The sequence below is a fragment of the Dermochelys coriacea genome, chromosome 21, assembly GCF_009764565.3.
Source record: "Dermochelys coriacea isolate rDerCor1 chromosome 21, rDerCor1.pri.v4, whole genome shotgun sequence".
Lineage (NCBI taxonomy): Eukaryota > Metazoa > Chordata > Testudines > Dermochelyidae > Dermochelys > Dermochelys coriacea.
The window spans coordinates 10,664,434-10,686,628 of NC_050088.1; the positions used below are offsets into that span (position 1 = coordinate 10,664,434).

At 43.1% G+C, this 22,195-nt stretch overlaps 1 protein-coding gene across 7 annotated transcripts in view; it reads right to left on the reverse strand.

Annotated features, from left to right (window-relative positions):
• The window catches only part of ILRUN (inflammation and lipid regulator with UBA-like and NBR1-like domains), a 53,281-nt gene that overhangs the window by 11,538 nt on the left and 19,548 nt on the right, over positions 1-22,195 (reverse strand). For 2 of the 7 annotated variants that reach the window (XR_005289814.2, XR_006276437.1), the window contains exons 2-5: positions 19,292-19,446; positions 13,733-13,930; positions 3,735-4,063; positions 3,043-3,126 (exon numbers count right to left, since the gene is read on the reverse strand). Coding sequence is in view for 4 of the 7 variants with exons in the window: in XM_043500260.1 (XP_043356195.1) it covers positions 2,784-2,798; positions 3,735-4,063; positions 13,733-13,930; positions 19,292-19,446 (697 nt within the window). In the remaining 3 variants the exon portion in view is untranslated. Of the gene's footprint in view, positions 1-2,239; positions 2,799-3,042; positions 4,064-13,732; positions 13,931-19,291; positions 19,447-19,635; positions 19,765-22,195 lie in introns of those variants that run through there. The other 5 variants (XM_038379613.2, XM_043500261.1, XM_038379615.2 and 2 more) reach the window with 4 other exon arrangements.

Here is a 22,195-nt window from a genome sequence, read left to right on the forward strand (position 1 = left end):
GAATCCTTCTGGCAGCGAGAACTGGAGCTAGGACATTTGTCTGGGTAAGGAACGATCAGCCTTGCAAAAACAGGAGTGAATATTTGGCATGAACATGCTTGCAGGAGTTCTGAAGCCAAGAGATTAAAACTAGTTTGTACCTTCCACTAATATTTGATCAAACCATTCACTTGGGATAGGCAGGTTACTATTGAGCTGACAATCAGCCCAGTGTATTTCAAACAAAAGTAACAAGCCAGATTTATGACTTCAAGCAAAGCAGGTCAGCATATACCTGCTTGGCTACCATGAGAAGTTCTCAAACAGAGGTGGGAACTTCAAGGATATGAGATGCAAAAGGATTGGTCATTCTCTCCTACTGCTTCTCACTTGGCACATCCCAGAGTCTCACAGAGCTTTTGATTGTGAACGTAGTGTCCCTCCCCTGCAAAAACCATGCAGTGTAGGTGTTCAATTCCTGATGGTGACAGATCACACATCCATCCAGCTTTCACAAGGTAAAGTGTATGAAGCAATCTTAGTTTGTTCTGCCAACCCAATAATAAATTCTGGATGTGACAAAAAAATACTCCACCTGCATTCCAAAAACGCTGTCAACAGGCAAAAGACTCTGCCAGGAGCTTCCCACCAGCTTCGTCAGCCCTTTCAACACAAAACAGGCTGTCATTTTTGCTTCCTTTAGAAAAGGTACCAAATACACTGACACACAAGCATAGACTGGCAAAGAGGTTCCTGCAACTGACAGTTTCCTGCTGGAAAGTTACCTTTTAAAGTGTCGAGGTAGTGTTTAGATACCAGTTTACCAAGGAAAGAAAAGCACACGATCAAGAGCAGAGAAACTCTTCAAGGGCCCTGTATTCTAAGCAGGAAGTAATCAAATTAAGTAATATTACGGCCCAGTCCATTTCAGCTTCTGTCAAAAGACGAAATCTCTTGGCAGCCTGAAACAAAACTCTCAGCTTTGTGCACAAGCACTGCAAGACAAGACCAGATTAGTAGGGCTGTGATCTTTTTCCATTTTGGGAAAAGAAGCAGCGATTGTTGACTAGCCCACTGAACTATTATTAGGTGTTACCTTTTGGCTGAAAGCAGATGAGGGATCTTTTGTGATGGGTATCACAACAAGTTAGAAGCAATGGATAAGTAAACTCCAGTCAGTCAGAAGAAGGAATCCCTAGAAGGTCGGCTGACCACCCTACACCTGCCTCCTGTGACTAGATTAGACTGAGTCATATCAAAACAGATCATGATCCAAATCTCTGGATAGCAGTGACAAATTAGCCCAGACAATTGAGATGACGGTAACCCCTGCCCATGGAATTAGCTCCTTCTTCCTTTAGCTTTGCTCATCCAAGGTGTAGCTCCTGTCTGTTTTTATCTCTGTACCACCATGCTAGCTGTCACTGCCTTCCAGACAGTTAGGCAATATGGGAAAGAGATTCTCCTTAAATAGCTACACCACATTTATCCCAACATACCTAGTTTTCAGTTGGGTTTCCAACACAGCTCATCGATACACTAATTTAAATCTTAAAACATCTACACTGTTCTAGTCTGGGCTTCTTAACGAGTAGCAACTCAGTTGTGCTATACTGTATCAAAAGATACGGTTGTTTTGACTTGTGGGCAGATGCATAGCAGAAACTAACGGACATATTTTAATTGCCCCGCCTCCCTTTTCACAGCACAATTTGTTTCCACCAAAAACCCCACCCCCAGATTTTTTGCACCTGTACTTTACAGCAGGTGCAAATTTTAGTAGTTACATGCCTACCCAACTGCAGGTGCCAATCAAGTAGACATATGTAATAACCAAACTCTGCAACCAAAGTGTGCAGGCACAAAATGCCCAAGTTCAGCTGAAAATTTATTCCCAAGGGTCTGTCTACACTGCAAGTGAAAGTGTGATTGGTCACAGGTGTGCCTACCTAGCTTTAAACTAGCTAGCATGGGTAACAACAACGTACATGTGGTGGCACAGACAACCAACCAGAATACATACCCAGGGACTCTACAGGACTTGTACTCCGGCTGCTAACCCATGCCTAAGCCCATGACACCACATGTACTCTGCTACTGTTACCCATTGTAGCTAGATTAAAGCTAGCATAGCTATGCCCACCTTCAGTTGCAAGTGTGGACATATCCTAAGACTAGGACAACCACGTTGTCATGTGTGACGTAAACTAGACTTGATTCCATCTGTAGCTGTGAAAAACTGGTAGATTAGTCCAGTATCTCAGCTGAATTAATGAGTTTTTATTTCAGTTCTTTGCATGTACTTAAAACACTCCTGAAAGATGTCCATTTATCAATTCTGGAAATGTTGCCCTCTAGATACAGAACATATACATCACACAAACAACAACAGGGCAACTTCCCCCACATTATCCCACCAATGTGCCTCAGCCTTTTACAAAGGGATCACTTATGGGAATAATCAGAGATCAGTCGACAGGTACATTAGTTCTTGGCATCTCCATAGGGACTGAGCAGTGATTTGTGATAAGGCCACTGTCCACCAGGGCCTGGACCAAAACAGAGTAAGCAATCATCAGACGGTAAGAGCTTTCAGTCACTACTGATCGAGGCTGGATTTGATTTGGCAATCTAGAGATGAAAAGCTTTATAATCACTACCAATTCCCTGAGCAATCAAGCTCCAACTTCAAAAGGTTGTTGAGTTCCATCTTGAAGCAGGACCCAATAAGTCTCATACAACTGTTGGTTTGAGGTGTATAATATGAAGAGGGAAATTGATAGTTTGCTGTACAGTTGCATCTCCTATTTTGGTACCTGCTGTAAGTAAAAGTTAGAACAAATATGTAACCTCAGTACAAAGTGGGGTACTATAGAATCGATCCATTTGTACATTACAAGCAGTTTAACCAGTTCATCTACAGCACTGTAGTTCCCAACATTAGGACTTTATTAAAGCAAACAGCAACTGAGTGTTCTTGTCCTACATAGCCTGTGTAAAGTACAGTTAAGCATGTTTAAAGGATTTTAAAATCAACTATTCTGGACACAGGACAATACACACCTAGACATGCCTCTTGCAATAATAGGATTCTGAAGCGTAAATAATCCTGCAATTCATTTTTCACGCATTTGTACACACAAGCATCTAAAAAAAAGTTAAAATATCACTCAAACTTATTTGTATAGCATCCATCAAGCAAGCTTAAGGAGATTTTAAAACATTATAGAGACAAAAAAAGATCACAAACAGGAATGGTCCTAGGACTGACTATTCCTGAACAGTGGCTCCTGAGACCAAAATATTGAACTAGGCATCCCCCTGCCCATTTGTTACAGCAAAAAAATTCTTTGGACGAATCCCAAGATGTGTAGGTATTTTTTTTTTTTTTTTAAAAATCGCCTATATTTGAGTCTGAAGATATTGTGACTTTTTTTCTTAAACATATTGGAGGTTGGAGAGGGCACCAACCACTATCAGTTACAGCACCCAGCCAAGAGTAAGTTAACATCAAGAAGGATTTTTAAAATGTGGACCTAGTAGAATCTATCGGAGGAAAAGGGTGTTTTACTTTCTTTTGTTTAATATAAGGTGAGGAGCTGGCAGAGTTAGACGGTCTTATATTCAAACCCTTCCTTAGCAGGTCAGGCGGAGGCGGAAGGGAGGGCTTCACAGTTTGTAACGAAGAAGTACTATCACAATATGCACCATGGTCTTGTCACCTACCCATTCTCCTGTTCTCCCAGGGCACCTACCTTACTGTACGTCACTACCGACAAGTTGTTCGAGTGACTGCTGGGGGAGAGATTTACAGAGTTTTGTGACAGTCCATTCTGATCTTGCTCAATTTGGTCAGGAGCAGGCCCCCACGTGTTTTTGCCGATTGTGCCTAGCTCAGAACCCCCAGGGTCTTTTAGGTTGTTTTCATCTGGTTGCCTGTTCTTCTGCGGAGAGGCGAAGGGGTTAAAGTTTCCTTCTACCTTGCGATGTGGTTGTGTGTTGAATTCCGTTTCGAAGGATGACAGCTGCTGCGTTACTCCTAAAAGTCCTCCAACCTCCACGCTGAGGATCACCCAGATGACATCTGTGAAAAGGGAAGGTCATTTCGGTCAATATTAGATGTAGCTTACGGAGAAGAGGGAGACCACTCCTGCCCCTGTAATACAATAATAGTATTTTTAACTTGCATAGCATTTTTCAACCATACATTTTTATAGCATTTTACAAACATCAGGTAAGCCTAACACCTCTGAGAAGCAGGCAAGTGTACTGCCAAGTAAGCAACAGTATGCTACTCAGGACAGTAGCCAAGCAATAAACCAAAAAAAAAAGTAATTATTGACCTCACAACATAAAGGCCCAGTCTAATTTCCTACAGACTGAAAGCACCAAGAAAGTGAGACTTGCCCAAAGCCACAGAGCAAGAGAGTGGCAGACTGAAAGAACCCATGAGACTACTCCCAGTCCTTCCCTTTTCGGCTGCAGAATATGCTCATTGACACCAGCTTCGCTTACATCTGTATGTGAGCAATGTGGCTGAGTTATGTAAATGAATTTCCTGATTTTTACATTAATGGGTTACAGATTGTTATAATAAGCCATAAATCTAGTGTGTCTGTTCAGTTCATGATTTTAGTGTCTAGCAGAGCTATGAATTTAAGCTCCAAGGGTCAACATTTGAAAGTGTTGTGCAGGTTTTCTTTGAGGATGAGGACTGAGAGGTCAGATATAGAGTGATCACTTTGTAAAAAGTTTTCACCCAGAGATAGGGAGTTTCTCATCTCTTATTTTCCTGCGTCAGTTCTTTCGCGCGTGTAGTGATTGTCCGGTTTCACCCACATAGTTGCTATTGGGGCATTTAGTTAACTGCATGAGGTATACTGCATGTTGCGATAGGCACCCAATAAGGACCAAAATGGTGGAGCATCTTTGTTTGATGAAGACGATTTTAAGTGTGTTCAGGGGTGTATACAGAGACTAAACAAAGACACTGAATTTATGGCTTATTACAACAACCTATAACCCACTAATGACCTCTTTTTGTCCTTTGACCGCAGAGGTGTTAACTGGCCACTCTACCTTGAATGGTCCCTTAGAAGAGCGGTGCCCAAATTATTACACAGGACAGCCACAAAAACCTAAGCACAACCTTGTCTGGGCCAAACAAATTCTACATATTTTAATAAGATTAAAAGTCACCTGTCCTGATTTCTATTTTAAGTTCAGCTTGTTTCATATGTATTTAGATAGGTGGTTTCTGTGTACAATATTGTTTATTTACACACTGGTGTAAACTAAAATGATGTAAGCATGATGACAAAACACTAATGAATCAGCCTCCAGTATATTGCGTTGAAGCAAGCTGCGGGCGTTATGAAATGCTCTGGTGGGTAAAGTACGGCCCGTGAGCTGTCTGTTGGGCACCCCGCCTTAGAATATGTGCTAACCACTTATGTTGAACCATCTATTCAATCTTGCATTTAGCTGTGATGGTCAGAGTACCTTTCCCAGATCTGAAGAAGAGCTGTGTGTGATTTGAAAGCTTGTCTCTCTCACCAACAGAAGTTGGTCCAATAAAAGATATTGCCTCATCCACCTTGTCTCTCTAGTCAGTTGCTGGTTTTCCTCCAGATAAAGTTAATCTGCAAGCAGCCCAGCTGCTTGCAACATGCTGCCAGTGGCTGATTGGGGAAAAAGAGGACAGCAGGTTCTTTTACAGTTTAGCATGGCTACCAGTGCTTCTCAAACAGCCCAACTCACAGCACCTCTCTTCTCATTTGGCCACCATGCTTAGTTTGACAGGATTTAGCTACTTTTACTTTACCAAGCGAGACTAAGAGGATTCACTAGCCCCTTTTCTGCTCCCAATATTCCTTTTTCTTAGCCATCTTAATTCATATATGAACGTATCAACAATCAACAGCCCCATATCCTACTCATGTTTAAATCCCTTATGAAACATCAATTAGGACACTAAAAAGGCACAAGAAATTAGACTAGAACCTACTACTTCTACAGAGAATTCTTCTCTCTTGGTTATACCAACACAGTCAGCAGCTTTCTGCAAAAAAGTCTGGCAAGTAGTGAAGTGGTGCCATCTGCTGTTAATCTCTGGCAACTCCTCAAGTTCTACCCCAGCATTAGAGGACATGTCAATTCAGGAAAGGCCAGAATGATTAACATGTAATTTTTTTAAGGCTTTTTTCCCCTTCCCGATTCGAAAGGGAACTGCAAAGTTTGGACTTAAAACTTTCTGACATCATTAGTGGAACATCTGTACGGACTGAAAATTATACACAAAGTAGCCCAAAAATTATTTCCTTTACCCACCTGCCAAGCCCATAGTTTAGCCATTTGACCGGAAACAGTGAATGAAATAAATGCTCCCCAATATAACAGTTCCTCTACTGGAGAGGCTGGCGTCTGATCCTAGCGTGTTGTATCACATAAGTACAAGAGGCCATGTGTCCTAGAAGTTTTAGGCAATTCCTTGCTGTGGTGGTTGGAAACTGTTTGAGACTTTGAATGATGTCCCCCAGGGCCCGAAACCTTGCTTGTGGGAGGTGTGCCCTGGCATGTGTTGAGTCCAGCACCACCTCATGAACTCTATTCACTGAATAGGGAAGAGCATTGATTTCCCCATGTTCAGGATAAGGCCCAGTTCGTCTAACGTCTTTCTTATGAAATTGACTTGTGCCCCCACTTGAACCCTGGAGCGGCCCTTGATAAGCCAGTCATCGAGGTATGGGAACATCCGTACCTGCCGCCTGTGCAGGAACACAGCCACGACTGCCATGCATTTGGTAAAACACGAGACCCGCTGACAGGCCAAACAGGAGGACTGTGAACTAGTAGTTTTTGTTGCTCACCACAAACTTGAGTTACCTTCTGTGGGAGGGTGTAATTGCTGTATGAAGGTACACGTCCTTCAAGATGAAGGCGGAATACCAGTCCCCTGGATCCAAGGAAGGGATGATGGAGGTCAAAGAGACCATGTGAAACTTGAGTTTCCTCATTAACTTGTTGAGCTCTTGCAGGTCTAGGATGGGCCTGAGCCCACCTTTGGCTTTCAGTATTAGGAAATACTGGGAATAGAAACCTTTGCCCTTCAGCTCCTGATCAACCTCTTTCACTGCTCCTAGTAATAGGAGTGAGTGCACCGATGTGATACGGGCCCACACAAGGTAGAAAGGGGATAGTCAGGACAAGAAGTTAAGGTGGAATGGATCCAGTTTAAGTTCTGGTGCATCATCCTCGTTCGCATCTTCAAAAGGCCTGCTTCTGACCGGATGAAAGTTTGGACGGGCCAGAGCTCTGGCCTGAGGACGGGTAAGGCTTCTTCCTGCTGCTCCTGTTTTTCCTCCGTGAGCCATCCTGCCAGTTCTGCGGTTGGTAGAACCGCAGAGGAGATTGTGGCCTAAAATGCCTCCACTGCATGGCAGGGGTATGGAGGCCCAGCGATTTGAGGGTGTCTCTTGAGGCCAGTGGTTCTCAAACTTTCTTTTGTGCACCACTTGAAAATTGCTGAAGGTCTCAGCAGACCACTTAATGATCTTTCCAAATGTTGTTTCTACAATTAGCTAACTATTGTAAAGCCCTTTGGATAAAAGCGCTATATATTAAAAAAAAAAAAAAAAAAAAAAAAAAAAAAAATCACACCTTAACTTTTTTTGTTCTACAAATAAAAGCACACAACTCATATTTTAATATCAGTAGCCTTATCTTTCTAATATGACGGACGTGCCCTCTCTCCTCCACTGCAGCATTCCCCGAGCTGGAGCTGGGAAGGTGAGTGTCTCTCCCCCACCACAGCAGCCACTGAGCTGAGGCTGGGAAGGAGGGCTATTTCTCTCTGGCAGCCGCAGCCCTGGAGCTGGGGAAAGTTGCCTCTTTCTCTGGTCACCGCAGCCTTGCACATGCCAAATTCCCTCCACCCCCTCTTCTCACCTTACTGCCCCCTCCCATCTACCCCGTATTCCCCCCAAGGCCACCAACTCACCGTACATGGTGCGTCTTCTCCAGGGTCCAGGCACCAAATTAGTGGAGCCACATCTATGCAGCTCCACTAATTAGGTGGGTGGCCCTTCATTCTCTCATGTACGGCTGCCCAGCACGCACCTCAGAGGGAACTATCCACGGACCACCTGAACGGAACTCACAGACCACTGGTGATCTGCGGACCACTGTTTGAGAACCTGTGTTTTAGGCTATGTAGCCTTTTATCCATCTTTTCAAAACACAGAGTCACACTGTCAAAGGGGAGATCCTGAGTGGTCTTCTGGACCTCGTATGGCACGCCTGATACCTGGAGCAAGGAGCCCCTTCTCATGGCAATCCCGGTAGTCATCACCTGAGTGGCTGCATCAGCCCCGTCCAGAGTGGCCTGCAACAAAGCTCGGGAATTGAGCTTGCCCTCCTCCACCAGGGCCGAGAATTCGGCATGGGAGTCCTGCAGCAGCAGCTCTGCGAACTTTGCCATTGCCCCGCGTGTATTGTAGCAGTACTCACTGACAATGGCTGGCTAATTAGAAATGTGGAGCTGCAAGCCACCAGTGGAGTAGACCTTTTTACCAAAAGGTCGAGTAATTTCGCCTCCCGATTCTTTGGGAAGGGGCCTGGGTAGCCCTGGTGCTTGCGTTGGTTAGCAGCGTCCACAACCAAGGAATCTGGTGGAGGATGGGTATACAAGTGCTCGTAGCCCCTGGACAGCACAAAATAGGGTCTTTCATTGCATTAGCCATAGTGGGCAATGCAGCCGGGGTCTGGAACAAGGTTTTTGTGGTGTTGGCAATGATTTTTATGACGGGTAGGGCAATATGTGCTGGTCTGGAGGGGGTGAGGATATCCACCACGGGATCTGCATCCTCCATTACCAGCTACGCCTGAATGCCCAGGCCCTGGGCAACCCTCAACTACTGCTGTAGGACCTTGTTGCCCTCCAGGGCCAGGGCTACCGAAGTGCTTGCCAGCGCTTCATCTGGAAAGGAAGAGACACCCGCAAGGAGGGGCTGCTCTCTTCCCTCCGCACCCAAGGGATCCCGCGGTGCTTGGGGATCCTGGGCTGGAGCCAACACGAACTGTGCCATAGTCCTCTGTGCCAGAGCTGTATACGTCGATGCCAAGTCCACCAGTGCCAAAGTTGTCAAAGCTGGAATCAATGGTGTTGGAGCTGTCAGTGCCAAGGACATCAGTGCTGATACCGTGGGGCTGGAGTAGCCGACGCCAGTGCTGCAATGGTTGGGATGATGGCATCAGGAAGCAATGGAGCTACCCTTGATCCTGCTGACGCAGACGGTGTCGGAGGCTGTAAGAAAGTGGCTACGGGCACAGACAACACCCTAGAATGAGACACTTGGCTCTGCCCTTGGCCTTGGCGAAAGGCCCAGGGAGTCAAAAAGGGCCAGGGGCTGCCACTGCATGGGCCACGGTGCCGGGTAACGGTGCTGGTCTCGTGATGACCTGGACTGTCTACTTCTGTTCCTTTGAGATTGATAGGAGTCCGACTCCGAGGTCCCAAAAAAGGAGGACCATGGAGGAGCAGTACTTTGAGGCTCTGAGGTTCCATGCCGAGGGCTTGGGGACCGACTAGGCTTCTGACCCATTTCTGGCACCGGGAAGCAGCACCGGGGATGGAGACCACCAGGCCATCATTGCAGGCTTTCCCCTTGACAGTGCGGGGGGAGCGACTAGTGCCAGCAACCTCTCCCATCCAGGCAGGGAGAATGGTGCCATGAGCTGGAGCCATGTGCTGCCTCAAACACCTCTGGGGTCGACGGGAGGTGTAGTAGTCAGCTCAGCCTCAGCAAGCAAAAAGGGTCAGGACTTGACCGCCCTTCCACGGGGGCAGGAGTCGTGGCAACCGTCTCTGGCAGGAAGGCTGAAGTAGCGTGGCCAGACTCTGGTATTACAACAGCCAGCTCCCTGGCTCTAGCGGGGGAGGGGGGGGGGAGGGGAGGGGAGAAAACCCCTCTCCGGCCTCCTCTTCTTCTGCATGAATGGAGCCATGATGGTGCCGAGAGTCCTTGTTTTTACTCAGCACCGATCCCAGAGTCGATGGTGCCGGGGCACTGCATACTAAGGAGGAGGTACTCGGCACTGGGTCCGCCGACCTGGGGTCGGACTGAGGCCTGAGTGCCGCTTCCATTAGTAGGATCTTCAGGCGCTGATCTCTTATCTTTCAGTGTCCTGGGGCGAAACCCTCTGCAGATCCTACAGCGATCCTTTTGATGGCTCTCCACCAAACACTTCAAACACCAAGTGTGAGGATCGCTTCTGGGCATACACTTGCCGCAGACCTCACAGGCTTTGAAGCCAGGAGGCCGCAGCATGCCCTAGCGAAGGGATAGAGCTGGAGGGGAAACACCTCCAAAGGAAACTTAAGTAGTAGTTAGTAAGTACTTTACTTAGGTTTCAGAATAGCACCCATGTTAGTTTGTATTCGCAAAAAGAAAAGGAGTACTCGTGGCACCTTAGAGACTAACAAATTTATTAGAGCATAAGCTTTCGTGAGCTACAGCTCACTTCATCGGATGCATTCGGTGGAATCTCCCCTCTGTATTTTCCACCAAATGCATCCGATGAAGTGAGCTGTAGCTCACAAAAGCTTATGCTCAAATAAATTTGTTAGTCTCTAAGGTGCCACGAGTACTCCTTTTCTTTTTACTTTACTTAGTTAACACTAACTATATACAGACTGCCAAATGCGCTTGTCAGAACAAGAGCCAGGGAAAGTTCCAGCTAACCGTCACTGGTAGTATGAAGGAACTGAGGGGTGGGCGGGTGGGTAGGGCCCTATATTGCACACCATGATGGCAACACTCCAGGGGCACCTGGACCGACCCAATGAACACTGCTAGGGGAAAAATCTTCTGGCTGCCATGCGCATGCGCACACCTGATTGGAATTGACATGAACAAGCACTCAAGGCAGAACTAATCATTATTTCCATTACTCCAGTTTTCATTGCTTTTCCCAACCCAACTGGTACGATTTATTTGCAATTGTTATGGCTTTGTATTAGCATTAAAACAGTTTCATTCATGGGTTAAAAGTCTCAGGCATGCGACTTGCAAGTTAGATAGCCAAAAAAATTGAGAATCTCAATGCCAGCCCAGTAATTTAGGGTCATCTGAACTCAAATTTGGAGCCCCCTAGATCCTGAGGGGCTGGGAGAGCTGTGGAAGTAGCACATTTAGTTCCAGGAGAAGCACTGTTTGTTATTTTGAAAAAACCCTCTGATTAATGCTCTTAAGTAGCACTGCACTCCAGAGGAAGCCAATTCCAATCCTCTTTAGGGAGGAATGATTGTTTTAATATCTTGAGGGTGGGTTTAGGCAGGGAGGGAAACTGAGGGATGGCAAATTCTCTTCCCAATACACACACATTGGGCTAGTCAAAATTAGGTATGCTTCACATATCTGGAAGGATACCAACTGGTAAAAGCCAGCTCCATTACCAACATTTTAAAAAAAGGGAATTAAAGCACCATATCATTTAAAAAAATCTAACAGGGAAGAAACTAATACATGAGTAGGGATCTAAAAATATATGCAGAGATCACCACAGGAAAGCAAATTTCCTCTCTAGATACCCCACGCTTGGAGAAACAAAGACAAAAGAATGCTTCTACAAATAAAATTACTCCCACATTCCAAGCATTAGTAATTTTATGACCAACACATCTGTAGTTATCCCAGCGAAAATAGGGGTAATCAAACCATGCTTCACAGCACTATCCAATCATGCAGATGGATCAGGAAAGAATTCCACACACTGTGTACAACACTGAACTGGCTATAAATTATGGGGCTGGATCTTCCTTGGAAGCAAGTTATCACTCTTGATGGGTCTGATTTGATATGACACCACTCATGTTTCTAACTGAGGAATGTAAATATCAGAAAGAGCTATAGATGAAAAAAAAGCAAATAAAGACGATTTAACACCTTTACCCTACACTTTACTTCTAATGACCTTCAAAAATAAAAGTCACATGCTCTTACATAGCTCTGCAAGAACAAAGACAACTGCAGTTATGTAGACATCCTGAACTGAAATAAAAGCAGGAGAGAAAGCTATCCTCTCATTTCAGGTATAAATTACATCCCCTCCAAAGACAGCTCAGATCTGCTGATAGTTCTCAATAAGCATGTACTTTTTGAAGAGGATAATTATTTTGTCCCATGGTGCTAATCTCTCTCATTTGACCCCATGCAGTTAGGGCACTCTAATTGCCAAAAAAAAAAAAATCATGAAAATCTTGTTAGCAATGTTCTCGCTAGCCATTAGTACCAGTGAAGGTTCAGTGCAAATCTTAAAGGAGTGAAGTGTCCTGCAGAAGAGGTCAGTGGGTTATTTATTATTCAGGTGGGGCCCAAAATATCTTAGGTACTTTCCAAATACAGGCCACGTTTTCCAAAACTGGATGCATGAAGTTAGGGCTGGTTTACATTTAGGTTTTACTGGCTTAACTATTTTGATTAAGGGTGTGATTGTTTTTTTCAATTTATTTATTTTTAACAATTTATGTTTTACCAGTATAACAAATGTGGACAGCCTTAAATCACAGAATCATAGGACTGGAAGGGACCTCGAGAGGTCATCTAGTCCAGTCTCCTGCACTCATGGCAGAACTAAGTATTATCTAGACTAGACCATTCCTGACAGGTATCTGTCTAACCTGCTCTTAAAAAACTCCAATAATGGAGATTCCACAACCTCCCTAGGCAACTTATTCCAGTGCTTAACCACCTTGACACTTAGGCAGTTTTTCCTAATGTCCAGCCTAAACCTCCCTTGCTGCAATTTAAGCCCATTGCTTCTTGTCCTAACCTTAGAGGTTAAGAAAAACAATGTTTCTCCCTCCTCCTCCTAACAACCTTTTACATACTTGAAACTTTTATTATGACCCCCCTCAATCTTCTCTTTTCCAGACTAAACAAACCCAATTTTTTCAATCTTCCCTCATAGATCATGTTTTCTAGACCTTTAATAATTTTTATTGCTCTTCCCTGGACTCTCTCCAATTTGTCCACATCCTTTCTGAAATGTGGCACCCAGAACTGGAAACAATGCTCCAGGTGAGGCCTAATCAGCACAGAGTAGAGCGGAAGAATTACTTCTCATGTCTTGTTTACAACACTCCTGCTAATACATCCCAGAATGATGTTCATTTTTTTGTAACAGGGTTACACTGTTGACTCACTATGACCCCCAGATCCCTTCTGCAATACTCCTTCCTAGGAGGTCATTTCCCATTTTGTGTGTGTGCAACTGATTGTTCCTTCCTAAATGGAGTACTTTGCATTTGTCCTTATTGAATTTCATCCTATTGACTTCAGACCATTTCTCCAGTTTGTCCAGATCATCATAATCAGTGTAGCTATAGCTATTCCTGTATAGGAATAGCCATGCAGCGTAAAATATTTCTGTGCTATTCTAACTGCACCCAAACTGGGGGAAAGAGGGCAGGATTATAGTAAAATCAGCACAACCTCCTAGTTTAGATAAACCATTGAATTCAAAGTCCATACTTTGGTGCCTAACTAATCTGCATGATTTTCTAAAGTGCATTCCAATAAAACACACAGGAATAAAATTTACAGTACCTCTAGATTATCATTTGGATATTAGAAGGGTGACTGGGATACCAGCAAATATTTGGCCAACAGCAATATAAGAATGAAGGCTCCTATCTTCTACGGTTTGGGAGCATTACAAATAGGAGAGAACTACAAAGAGAGGAATAACTTACCTCCATAATAGAGTCCTGTAGCAGTGCACATGCGCCACTGTCCCTGATACATTCCCGCTGTGCTGGGGCTGCACATCTGAACGCTGACATCTGCAATCTCCTGGGGCTCTAGCGACCTGACCATCACCATGTTTACGTGGCCAAACTGGTCTCCCCCGACGTACTTAAGACAAACCCCTGGGGGCCATGCCTCTGTCCCTGATTGAGCAGAAAAAGGTATTAAAAAGTGTCAGTGACAATGCAACTGTAGCAACTTCGCATCTGCTTCTTTTCTGGCAAATGCCTGAATGAGTAGATAAACATTTTATTAAAAGAGTTACACTGCTCTGTTGAACAGTCAAGGAGATTCCAAGTTGGCTAACAGATACCAGCCTAGCCAAGTTTTCTCAAACAACAGCAAAGGGAGAGAAAGATTTTCATACAAAGCATAACTGTTCCAGCATGTGACCAACTGCAAGGAAAGACCTGTAAAATATGCACAAGTCCTTTAAAAATTGAGAAACCCAGAGCCGTGGTTTAACAAAGGCCAATAATAATCAACATATCTGAAAAAAAAAAAAGGAGTACTTGTGGCACCTTAGAGACTAACAAATTTATTTGAACATAAGCTTTCGTGAGCTACAGCTCACTTCATCAGATGCATTCCGATGAAGTGAGCTGTAGCTCACGAAAGCTTATGCTCAAATAAATTTGTTAGTCTCTAAGGTGCCACAAGTACTCCTTTTTTTTTGTGAATACAGACTAACACAGCTGCTACTCTGAAACGCAACATATCTGAGTGAGAGACCCGTGATGACACATTCCACTGCACTTTAGCCACATTGGGGACACATGTAGCACTCAATGAAGATGACCAGCTAGTTTTTCATCTTAATTTTACCGTTTTTGTCCCCTCCCTCCCAGTCTCATAACTGAATATATTTTAATGGGAAACATGAGACATTTTCTGCCAGGGTGTCACATTCCTTTTTCAGTTTGTTGGCAGTCTTGGGAAGAGCAAATGCTTTTGTTCTCCCTGTTTGTAGACTTATGAACTAGAAATAACATCTTCTATATTGTTTTATTTCTCCTTTCTGCAGTGAGCCCCTCCCAGCTCCTTGATGGTGTGGTTGAACTCTGACAGTGTACACTGAGATCCAAGTTTAGACTGAAGTTCTAGGGGCTGATGTTGTATATAGCATGAAGGAATGGAGAAAGGTGGTATTTGCTGTACACACAAGAGCTCATTTGAGGGCAGATGCAGCAGTTTCATGCAATGGCAAAAGAGGAGGGGATGGAGAGATGGAAAAATTGTGGAGAATGGCTTTGAAAGAGTTATAGAGCATGGCTCCAGTGGGTGTGTGAATATCAGTGCCAACATGGCATTTGGATGCTCTCTCTGAGACCATGATATGAGCTGGACTGATAAATCTGGTTTCTGGGCTGTAGCAATTGCATTTTGCTTGCTATAAGTTAATGAGAGCAGTTTAGGGTTGTCCGTGAGCTGCAGAGAAACTTGGACAGATATATATGATTATTGCAAGCCTATGCTGAGATGGCAATTCTGGATAGGTATTAGTGACCAAGGGACAGCTTGTAGGAGCATTCCTTGAGATAGCTGACTTTATGGAAGAATCTATTCTCTGGAGGTACTGCCGTAAGGGCATGGCAGCGAATCATTATTTGTAGGGTTTGGACCTAGAAAGAAACCCATCAACTGAGGAAGTATCAGTGTGCAATAGTTGAAATGAGATCAGGGCAGCTATCTTTGGACCCAGCTACAGTTAGAAACAGCACGAAGGTTGGGGACACTTGGAAAAGGAAGATCTGAGCGATTAGCAGGCCTTATGTTGTGATGTGTGGGAGTTATGGAGTATGGCGACTTTTGTGTGAAAGGGTGTGCAACCTGGCCACATGGTTTCCGTTTAAATAATATATGATTTTTATCAGTTTTAATGGCTTTAAGTTTGCCATGTGCTTAGAGTGCTATAGCTGATAAGCACCATTAAAATGAAATGATGATTATGTCATTCTATTTCAGTACATGCATTTCTCAGGAGATGATAGATTGCAGTAACTGTCCAAAGGAGCTTGCAGCAGCTAGAGGTAGACTGGGATATGGAAGTAAGTCCGTTGAATCGGGGTGATTCTTTAGTCCTATTATACAAGATTGGCGAGCCTGCAAAAAGACTATCACACTGCAAGAGGACTGGACCTTAGTTTTTGACAACAAGCAAAAAGTCCCTGCCTGAAACAGTTTATTCATAAACAGAACTATATGCTTACAGAACTCTAATTGACCTGTTCAACAAACTGAGTACACAACAGCTCTGCTCTCTGCATCAGATAGAAAGCAGGTCTGCCACACCAAATCCCTCAAAGCGATGCCTCACTCTGTTTTTTTCATGTTTTAGAACTGAAGTCATTTAATCAAGGGTTCCTGCAGGATCATTAAGAATCTTGGCTTCACTTCATCATCTACCTAGCAAGAGCTAATCTTGAACATTCCAGTCCTTGGATATTAAATATTAATTGAAATAATTTTTAAATGTAAGACACTGGCCTAAGCTGCACAATACAACCACCACCACAAAAACGATAGTTAATCGTGGATCGAAGCTAAACCAAGTTGTAACGGTGTGGTCTGGCCTTTGTGGATAAGCCGAAGTATTGTTATAACCAAAATTTACAAAAGAAAGTAATGCTTTAACCCTGGTGGAAGCCAAAACAAAGTTTGGTTTTGACAGGAAGCCACAAAAACCAAGGAATTCTAAGTTGAAACTGTTTCCTTCAACTCCCTGCCCACATCCTACAAGACCCAAGGACTTTAGGAAGGGAAACAAATTTTAAAGACAACATAAAATTCACTGAATCTAACAATTATCTAGATTTTTTTTTTTTTTAAGAAACTGAAAATCCAAGTTTTCATTACGACACATCTGTTACTTATGGGAGGGATTTTATGATTTAATCATAAAAACCAAAGGAAAAAAACCAAGAAAATGAGGACGGGGGAAGCAAAGGGTTTTTAGTTACTAGGAACAGGTCTGTCAGTCAACAGTAGATCTCACATATGGGGATTTCATTTGGAGCTAGTATTTTCCAGCCTCATCCTGAAGGGTTCTGAAGCTTACACAGGACCTGGACTTTTAGGAAACTTCACCTCAACTGCTGAGAAGATTATAGTGCCTTTGCCATGGGGGTTGCCAAGATGAAAAACTTGTTCCCCCTGGATCTATCCGTAATCATTTGTCAAGAATGTCTTGTATTTGACACTAATTGTCCATACATTATACACATAGTAAATGTACAGATTTGCCAAATAGTTTTGCACATTAGAAATAAAGTGCTCAACAGTCACTTTTCCATTTTACCCAAACAGCCACCAAATACACACAGGAAAGTCCAATATGACACCTAAATCCTCTCCCTGCAATTGGTGTTTTTTCATATGATCGCCAGCCTATGAAGTGTTGAGTCTATCTTTACCTCACTTCTTGCCCTTATGTCCTGTACCCAAGTCTAAGTTTTTAGGATGGTGGGGTTTAATAACCATTTGTTTTATAATGTTTAGCATATTACTATACAGTGCTCCAAACTCTGTGGAAGAAGAGTCATTTATGATTTTTAACACAGCTGTAATTTGCTCATACACGATTAAGAACATTAGTCCTTGTTATGCTATCATTCTTCTGCACAGAAGCAGCAAAAGCATGATAATTAAATTCAGATACACACAACTACTCACACGACAGCCAGTCACTGCAGCACTCGAGGACAAAGTATTATCTCCCTTTGAATCCACAGATCTCATTTTCCTCCCATAATTACATCTCAGTAGATAAGCGCTAAGAGTTTATTTTGCCTGGCCTCACTTCAGACTCACACGGAGATGACTGTTTTGGCTCATCTCACGCTGGAATGTTGTCTCCATAAACTTGCATCACATCCTCTCCTCTAGGAACTGCCACAAGATTACTCTGTTCCTAATTTCACACAATTCACACCATTTTAATAGAATTGCAACTGTCACAGCCTTGCAATGAGAGTAATTTAGTCTGAGCTTACACCATCTCCTCTCAGAGTTGCATCACCTCCGCTGATTTCTTGACACTCTCATGGGTTCTATAAAGTGCCCCACAGTTAATTGAAGGGACGGTGTACGGAACACATCAAAAAAAGAATGCAGTGCAATTCTAACATACTGGCTGCTCATAAGTTTCAAGGAGTTTAAATAAAACAATTCTGATTTTAAACGGGCTGAGTTCATTTGCTGAAAAATATCCCTTTTTAAAGGTAAACTCTTTCTATCCTCTTGCTGGAAGAGATTCTGATTAGAAGAGCCTTTAAGTGACAGAAAAGATTGAAAATTAGGAATCCTGTACTGAATGATACCTAAGAAAATAACTTCCTTTGTATTTTATCTTTACTTAGTAAATTCTGTAGGAAGAGACAGGAACTCAAAAGACCACTGAACACCGTAACTGGTCACGTACATCTGTCTGAATCAGAATTTTGGATAACACTGTTCCCATACAAGGACTGATCATGCTCCAGTTCCAGTCTGTGGCAAGGCTACTGATTTCAGTGGTGTACATCTGGCTCCAGAGCACCACTCACTCCATTCACTATAGTAAAGCTAAATCTGTTCCTAGAGAGTTGTTCCAATACAACTATCATCCCAATTAAATACCCCTTCCTAAGTGAAGCACACAGCATAAGGACAGAAGAATAAAGAATTCCATCAACAGAAACAGCTGAACTATTTTAGGATCACTTCTACATCACATGGTTTTACTTTCAGATAGAATTTGCAACACAAATTCCTTGTCCTCTGAGTTTGAAAAGTTCAGGATATCCAACAGTCAAAACAGAAGGTCTGAACAGGAAAACAAACATCCCCATAAATACAATGGTGCTACCAGGCTACTGTTCTTAGAAAGAGCTCAAAGTAAGTACACCCAAGAAACTAATGTACTAATGAAGGGAACAGAAAATATCAACCCAGTTTAGAGGGATGGAAACTGCTGAAGTGATTGAGCTTGGGACTGAAAAAAAGAGGTTGTAAAGTCCTTCTAAACCAATATAGACACCATCTGGCTCTATCCTGTCATGTTATCTCCAACACAACCCTCCTCGGAAAGACAGTGAGGAAGGTAGAAGAGGAAGGAGCTGGGAAGCAGATATCACATCACAGCACATTTGCTTTCTTTTCTTTCTAACCTATATACTGGCCGTGGCATTACAACATCTTCAGACTCTAAGCTTCCTTGGGGAGTTAAGGTAGATAAGACAGAAATTACAGCTCCTCACCTGTCAACATAACATGCTTCCATTTTGCCCAAACGTCAGTGTCCAAAAAGATGAACATTTTCAAAGGCACCAAAAAGGTATTTTAATGCTATTTGGGCACTTAGCTTCCCCTTGTGTCTTTGAAAGCCCCCCCCCCTTCATTAACACCTTGATATGAAATAACTTTACTCCTGCAGAATAAAAAATCATTTTGAACAAGTGGATCTTTGTTTCTATGAAGTTTCCAGTTCAGTTCAATGAAAAAGGAAAGATTTACCCCCCATTTACCTGTATTTTGTATTCTCCATGTTTTTGTAAACTGGGTATCAGGAGGGATGGACTCCCCTTCTCCTATGGTAACATCTTCAACGAAGGACATGGAGGGCACATTGATGTTCGGACTCTCGAAGTCATAGTAGGCTCCAATGGCTGCTTGTAGGTTCCTGGAAAGCAAAACAGAATGCAGCCTTAAGTACAGACCCGTTGAATCAGGTCACTCAAAAGGTTTATATATTCCATCTCTTAAAGCTAAAGAAAAAAATTAAAGAGCATTAGCTCCGTTAGGTTAATTTTGGAGTACAAGATCTTCTGATCGTCTGGCTGTATGGGATGGATGAAACACAAAAACATACATGCGTGATTACTCAATTCTCAAGACCAAAATGGTATAATTGCTGGATCGCTAGGATACAGGCCCTGCTGCTTTCAAAATACATGGTTAGACACAGAATGGCAGGAATTCCAGTCAAGGAGCCTATTTATTTACTGCTGACAGCATACTCAATCCTGAACACTGTCCCAGCACCACGGAGCTTATTATCTATTTCAGACAGAGTGTACGTAACATGCCATAGATCAGGTGATGGTAGAAGCTTGCAGCAGTACACACATCTTGGAGCACTATTCAATGTTGTGGCCTCTAGAGCCATAGTGAATACTTATTTTATAAAGTCATTTGATCAGCAACTTCAAAATAAATGTCAAAGGATGGGCTGAGGATTCAGAACTCCTAGCTTCAATTCCAGGTTACATTATTAACTCACTATGTGAGCGTCTGGCAAGTCACTTAACCTCTCAGTTTACCCATCTAAAACAGACTAATACCTCGCAGGCACATTGTGAGAGTTTTCAATGCTGAAAGATCCTTGGGTAAAAGGTACTGTTGCAATGGAGGTTGGGTGAAGCTTTATTGAAGATGTTGGGTGCAACAGTTGCCCCTCATTCAGAATACAGGTAAGAAGCAGTTAAGCTTCTCTTTGGATTAAAATAGAGGAGTCCATAGGAGCTACCACTCAAACACACAGGCCACCTGCAAGGCCTGTCAGAAGCTGACCTTTGCAAGTAGAGAGGCTTCACTGGGAGCAGAATGCAAATGCAAGGAGGCTGGATATTGTTTGGTGTAGAATGTGTGGGTCTGTAAGCAGAACCACCCAAAGAACAGGTAAAGAGAAGCTTGCCAGAAAGACAAAGAAACAGAAAGAGAAGCACTTGCAGCATGACCCTGACAGAAAGCAAAGAAAGGGCTTTTTGGGTAGTGACTGAAGAGAGGCTAGGAGCAGTGAGCAAAGCAACTGCCTCCTGTTTGATTTCTGATGTGTTCAAGGAAGCAGAAGTTTGTGTACATTCATCACCAAAAAAAAGTACATTAGAATTGGCAAAGGTACAAAAAAAGATCAGGAGTATGGAACAGCTTCCATATGGAGAGAGATTGAGGTTATGACTACACCAAAGAGCTTAAGTGGCACAGCTGCACCTGCACCAAGCTGACAGAGAGCTCTCCCATTGACTTAATCCACTCCCAACGAGTGCCAACATAGCAATGTCTACATCGGTGCTTAGGTTGGCGTAACTTATGTCACTTGGTGGGGGTAGCTTATTCACATCCCTAAGCTACGTAAGTTATACCAAAATAAGTGTTAGTGTAGACAGAGCCTAATAAGGCCGGAACCGGTCACCTTAGAAAAGAGATGATTAAGAGATTGATAGAAGTCTGTAAAATCATGAACGGTGTAGAGAAAGCGAATGGTGAAATGTTATTTACCCCTTTGCACAACACAAGAACTAGGGGTCGCCCAATGAAGTCAATAGACAGCAGATTTAAAACAAACATATGGAAGTACTTCTTCACACAATGCACAACCAACCTGTGGAACTCATTGCCATGGGGCATTTGAAGGCCTAAAGTATAGCTGGGTTCAAAGAAGAATTACCTAAATTCATGGAAGATAACTCCATCAATGGCTATTAGCCAAAATAGTCAGGGACACAACCCTGATGCTTTGGGTGTCCCTAAACCTCCAACTGCCAGAAGCACCCAATACTAACCACTATTGGAAGATAGGATACTAGGCTAGATGGACGATTGGTCTGACCCAGTATGGCTGTTCTGATGTTCTTTTTAAATAAACAGAGTTGCAAAGAGTTACCTATCATCAATCTCCCCTCATAATGGAAACAGCACACTAGACACAAGTCCCCCAAAACTAGCTAACTGCTTAAGGCAAAAGGAGTAACTATCTTATATGAAAATTACGTATGTCTATAAAAGCTATCAGGACTGGGGGAAGAGGGGATAGAGAGCTTAGGTTTAAATACATGTTAGCCACAATCACGGCTGCATTAACTTGCATCCTGTTTAAGTCATGGAGAATGTACCCAATGCATCAGGTGACACTGAAGGAATGTCCTGCAGGACATAATAGATAGTTTTAGGCAGTCAAACAGTTTAAGGATTTTTTTTCCCATTGTTAAGTTTTACCTAGCACAGAGCAGACTTTGATCATAATAGCCACCATGCAAGATTTTCACTGACACACAATCAATGCATTTTCTACTATAAGCCATTATTCAACTCTAGGCATTTTCTACTTAGGAAAGATAGGACTATATTTAAAACAGCCAGCTCAGTCAAATGCTAGAGGAAGGGTGCATGTTACATTAGCCAATAATGGAAGACAAATGCTTGGTTTTATATCATCAGATGCCAGTTGCTTATACACTGAACAAAATCTACATAACTCACAATGGAGCTGTGCCAAGAGGTTACTGTTCACTCAACTGGTTAACACCATGATCTAGACTTCAGCCTTCACTGAAATTTCTTCCCCACATTACCCTGACCCAAGGTTAAAGATATTACAGTAGCCAGATATGGTACTACCGCACACAGCACTTGCTCCTCTCCATCCATAA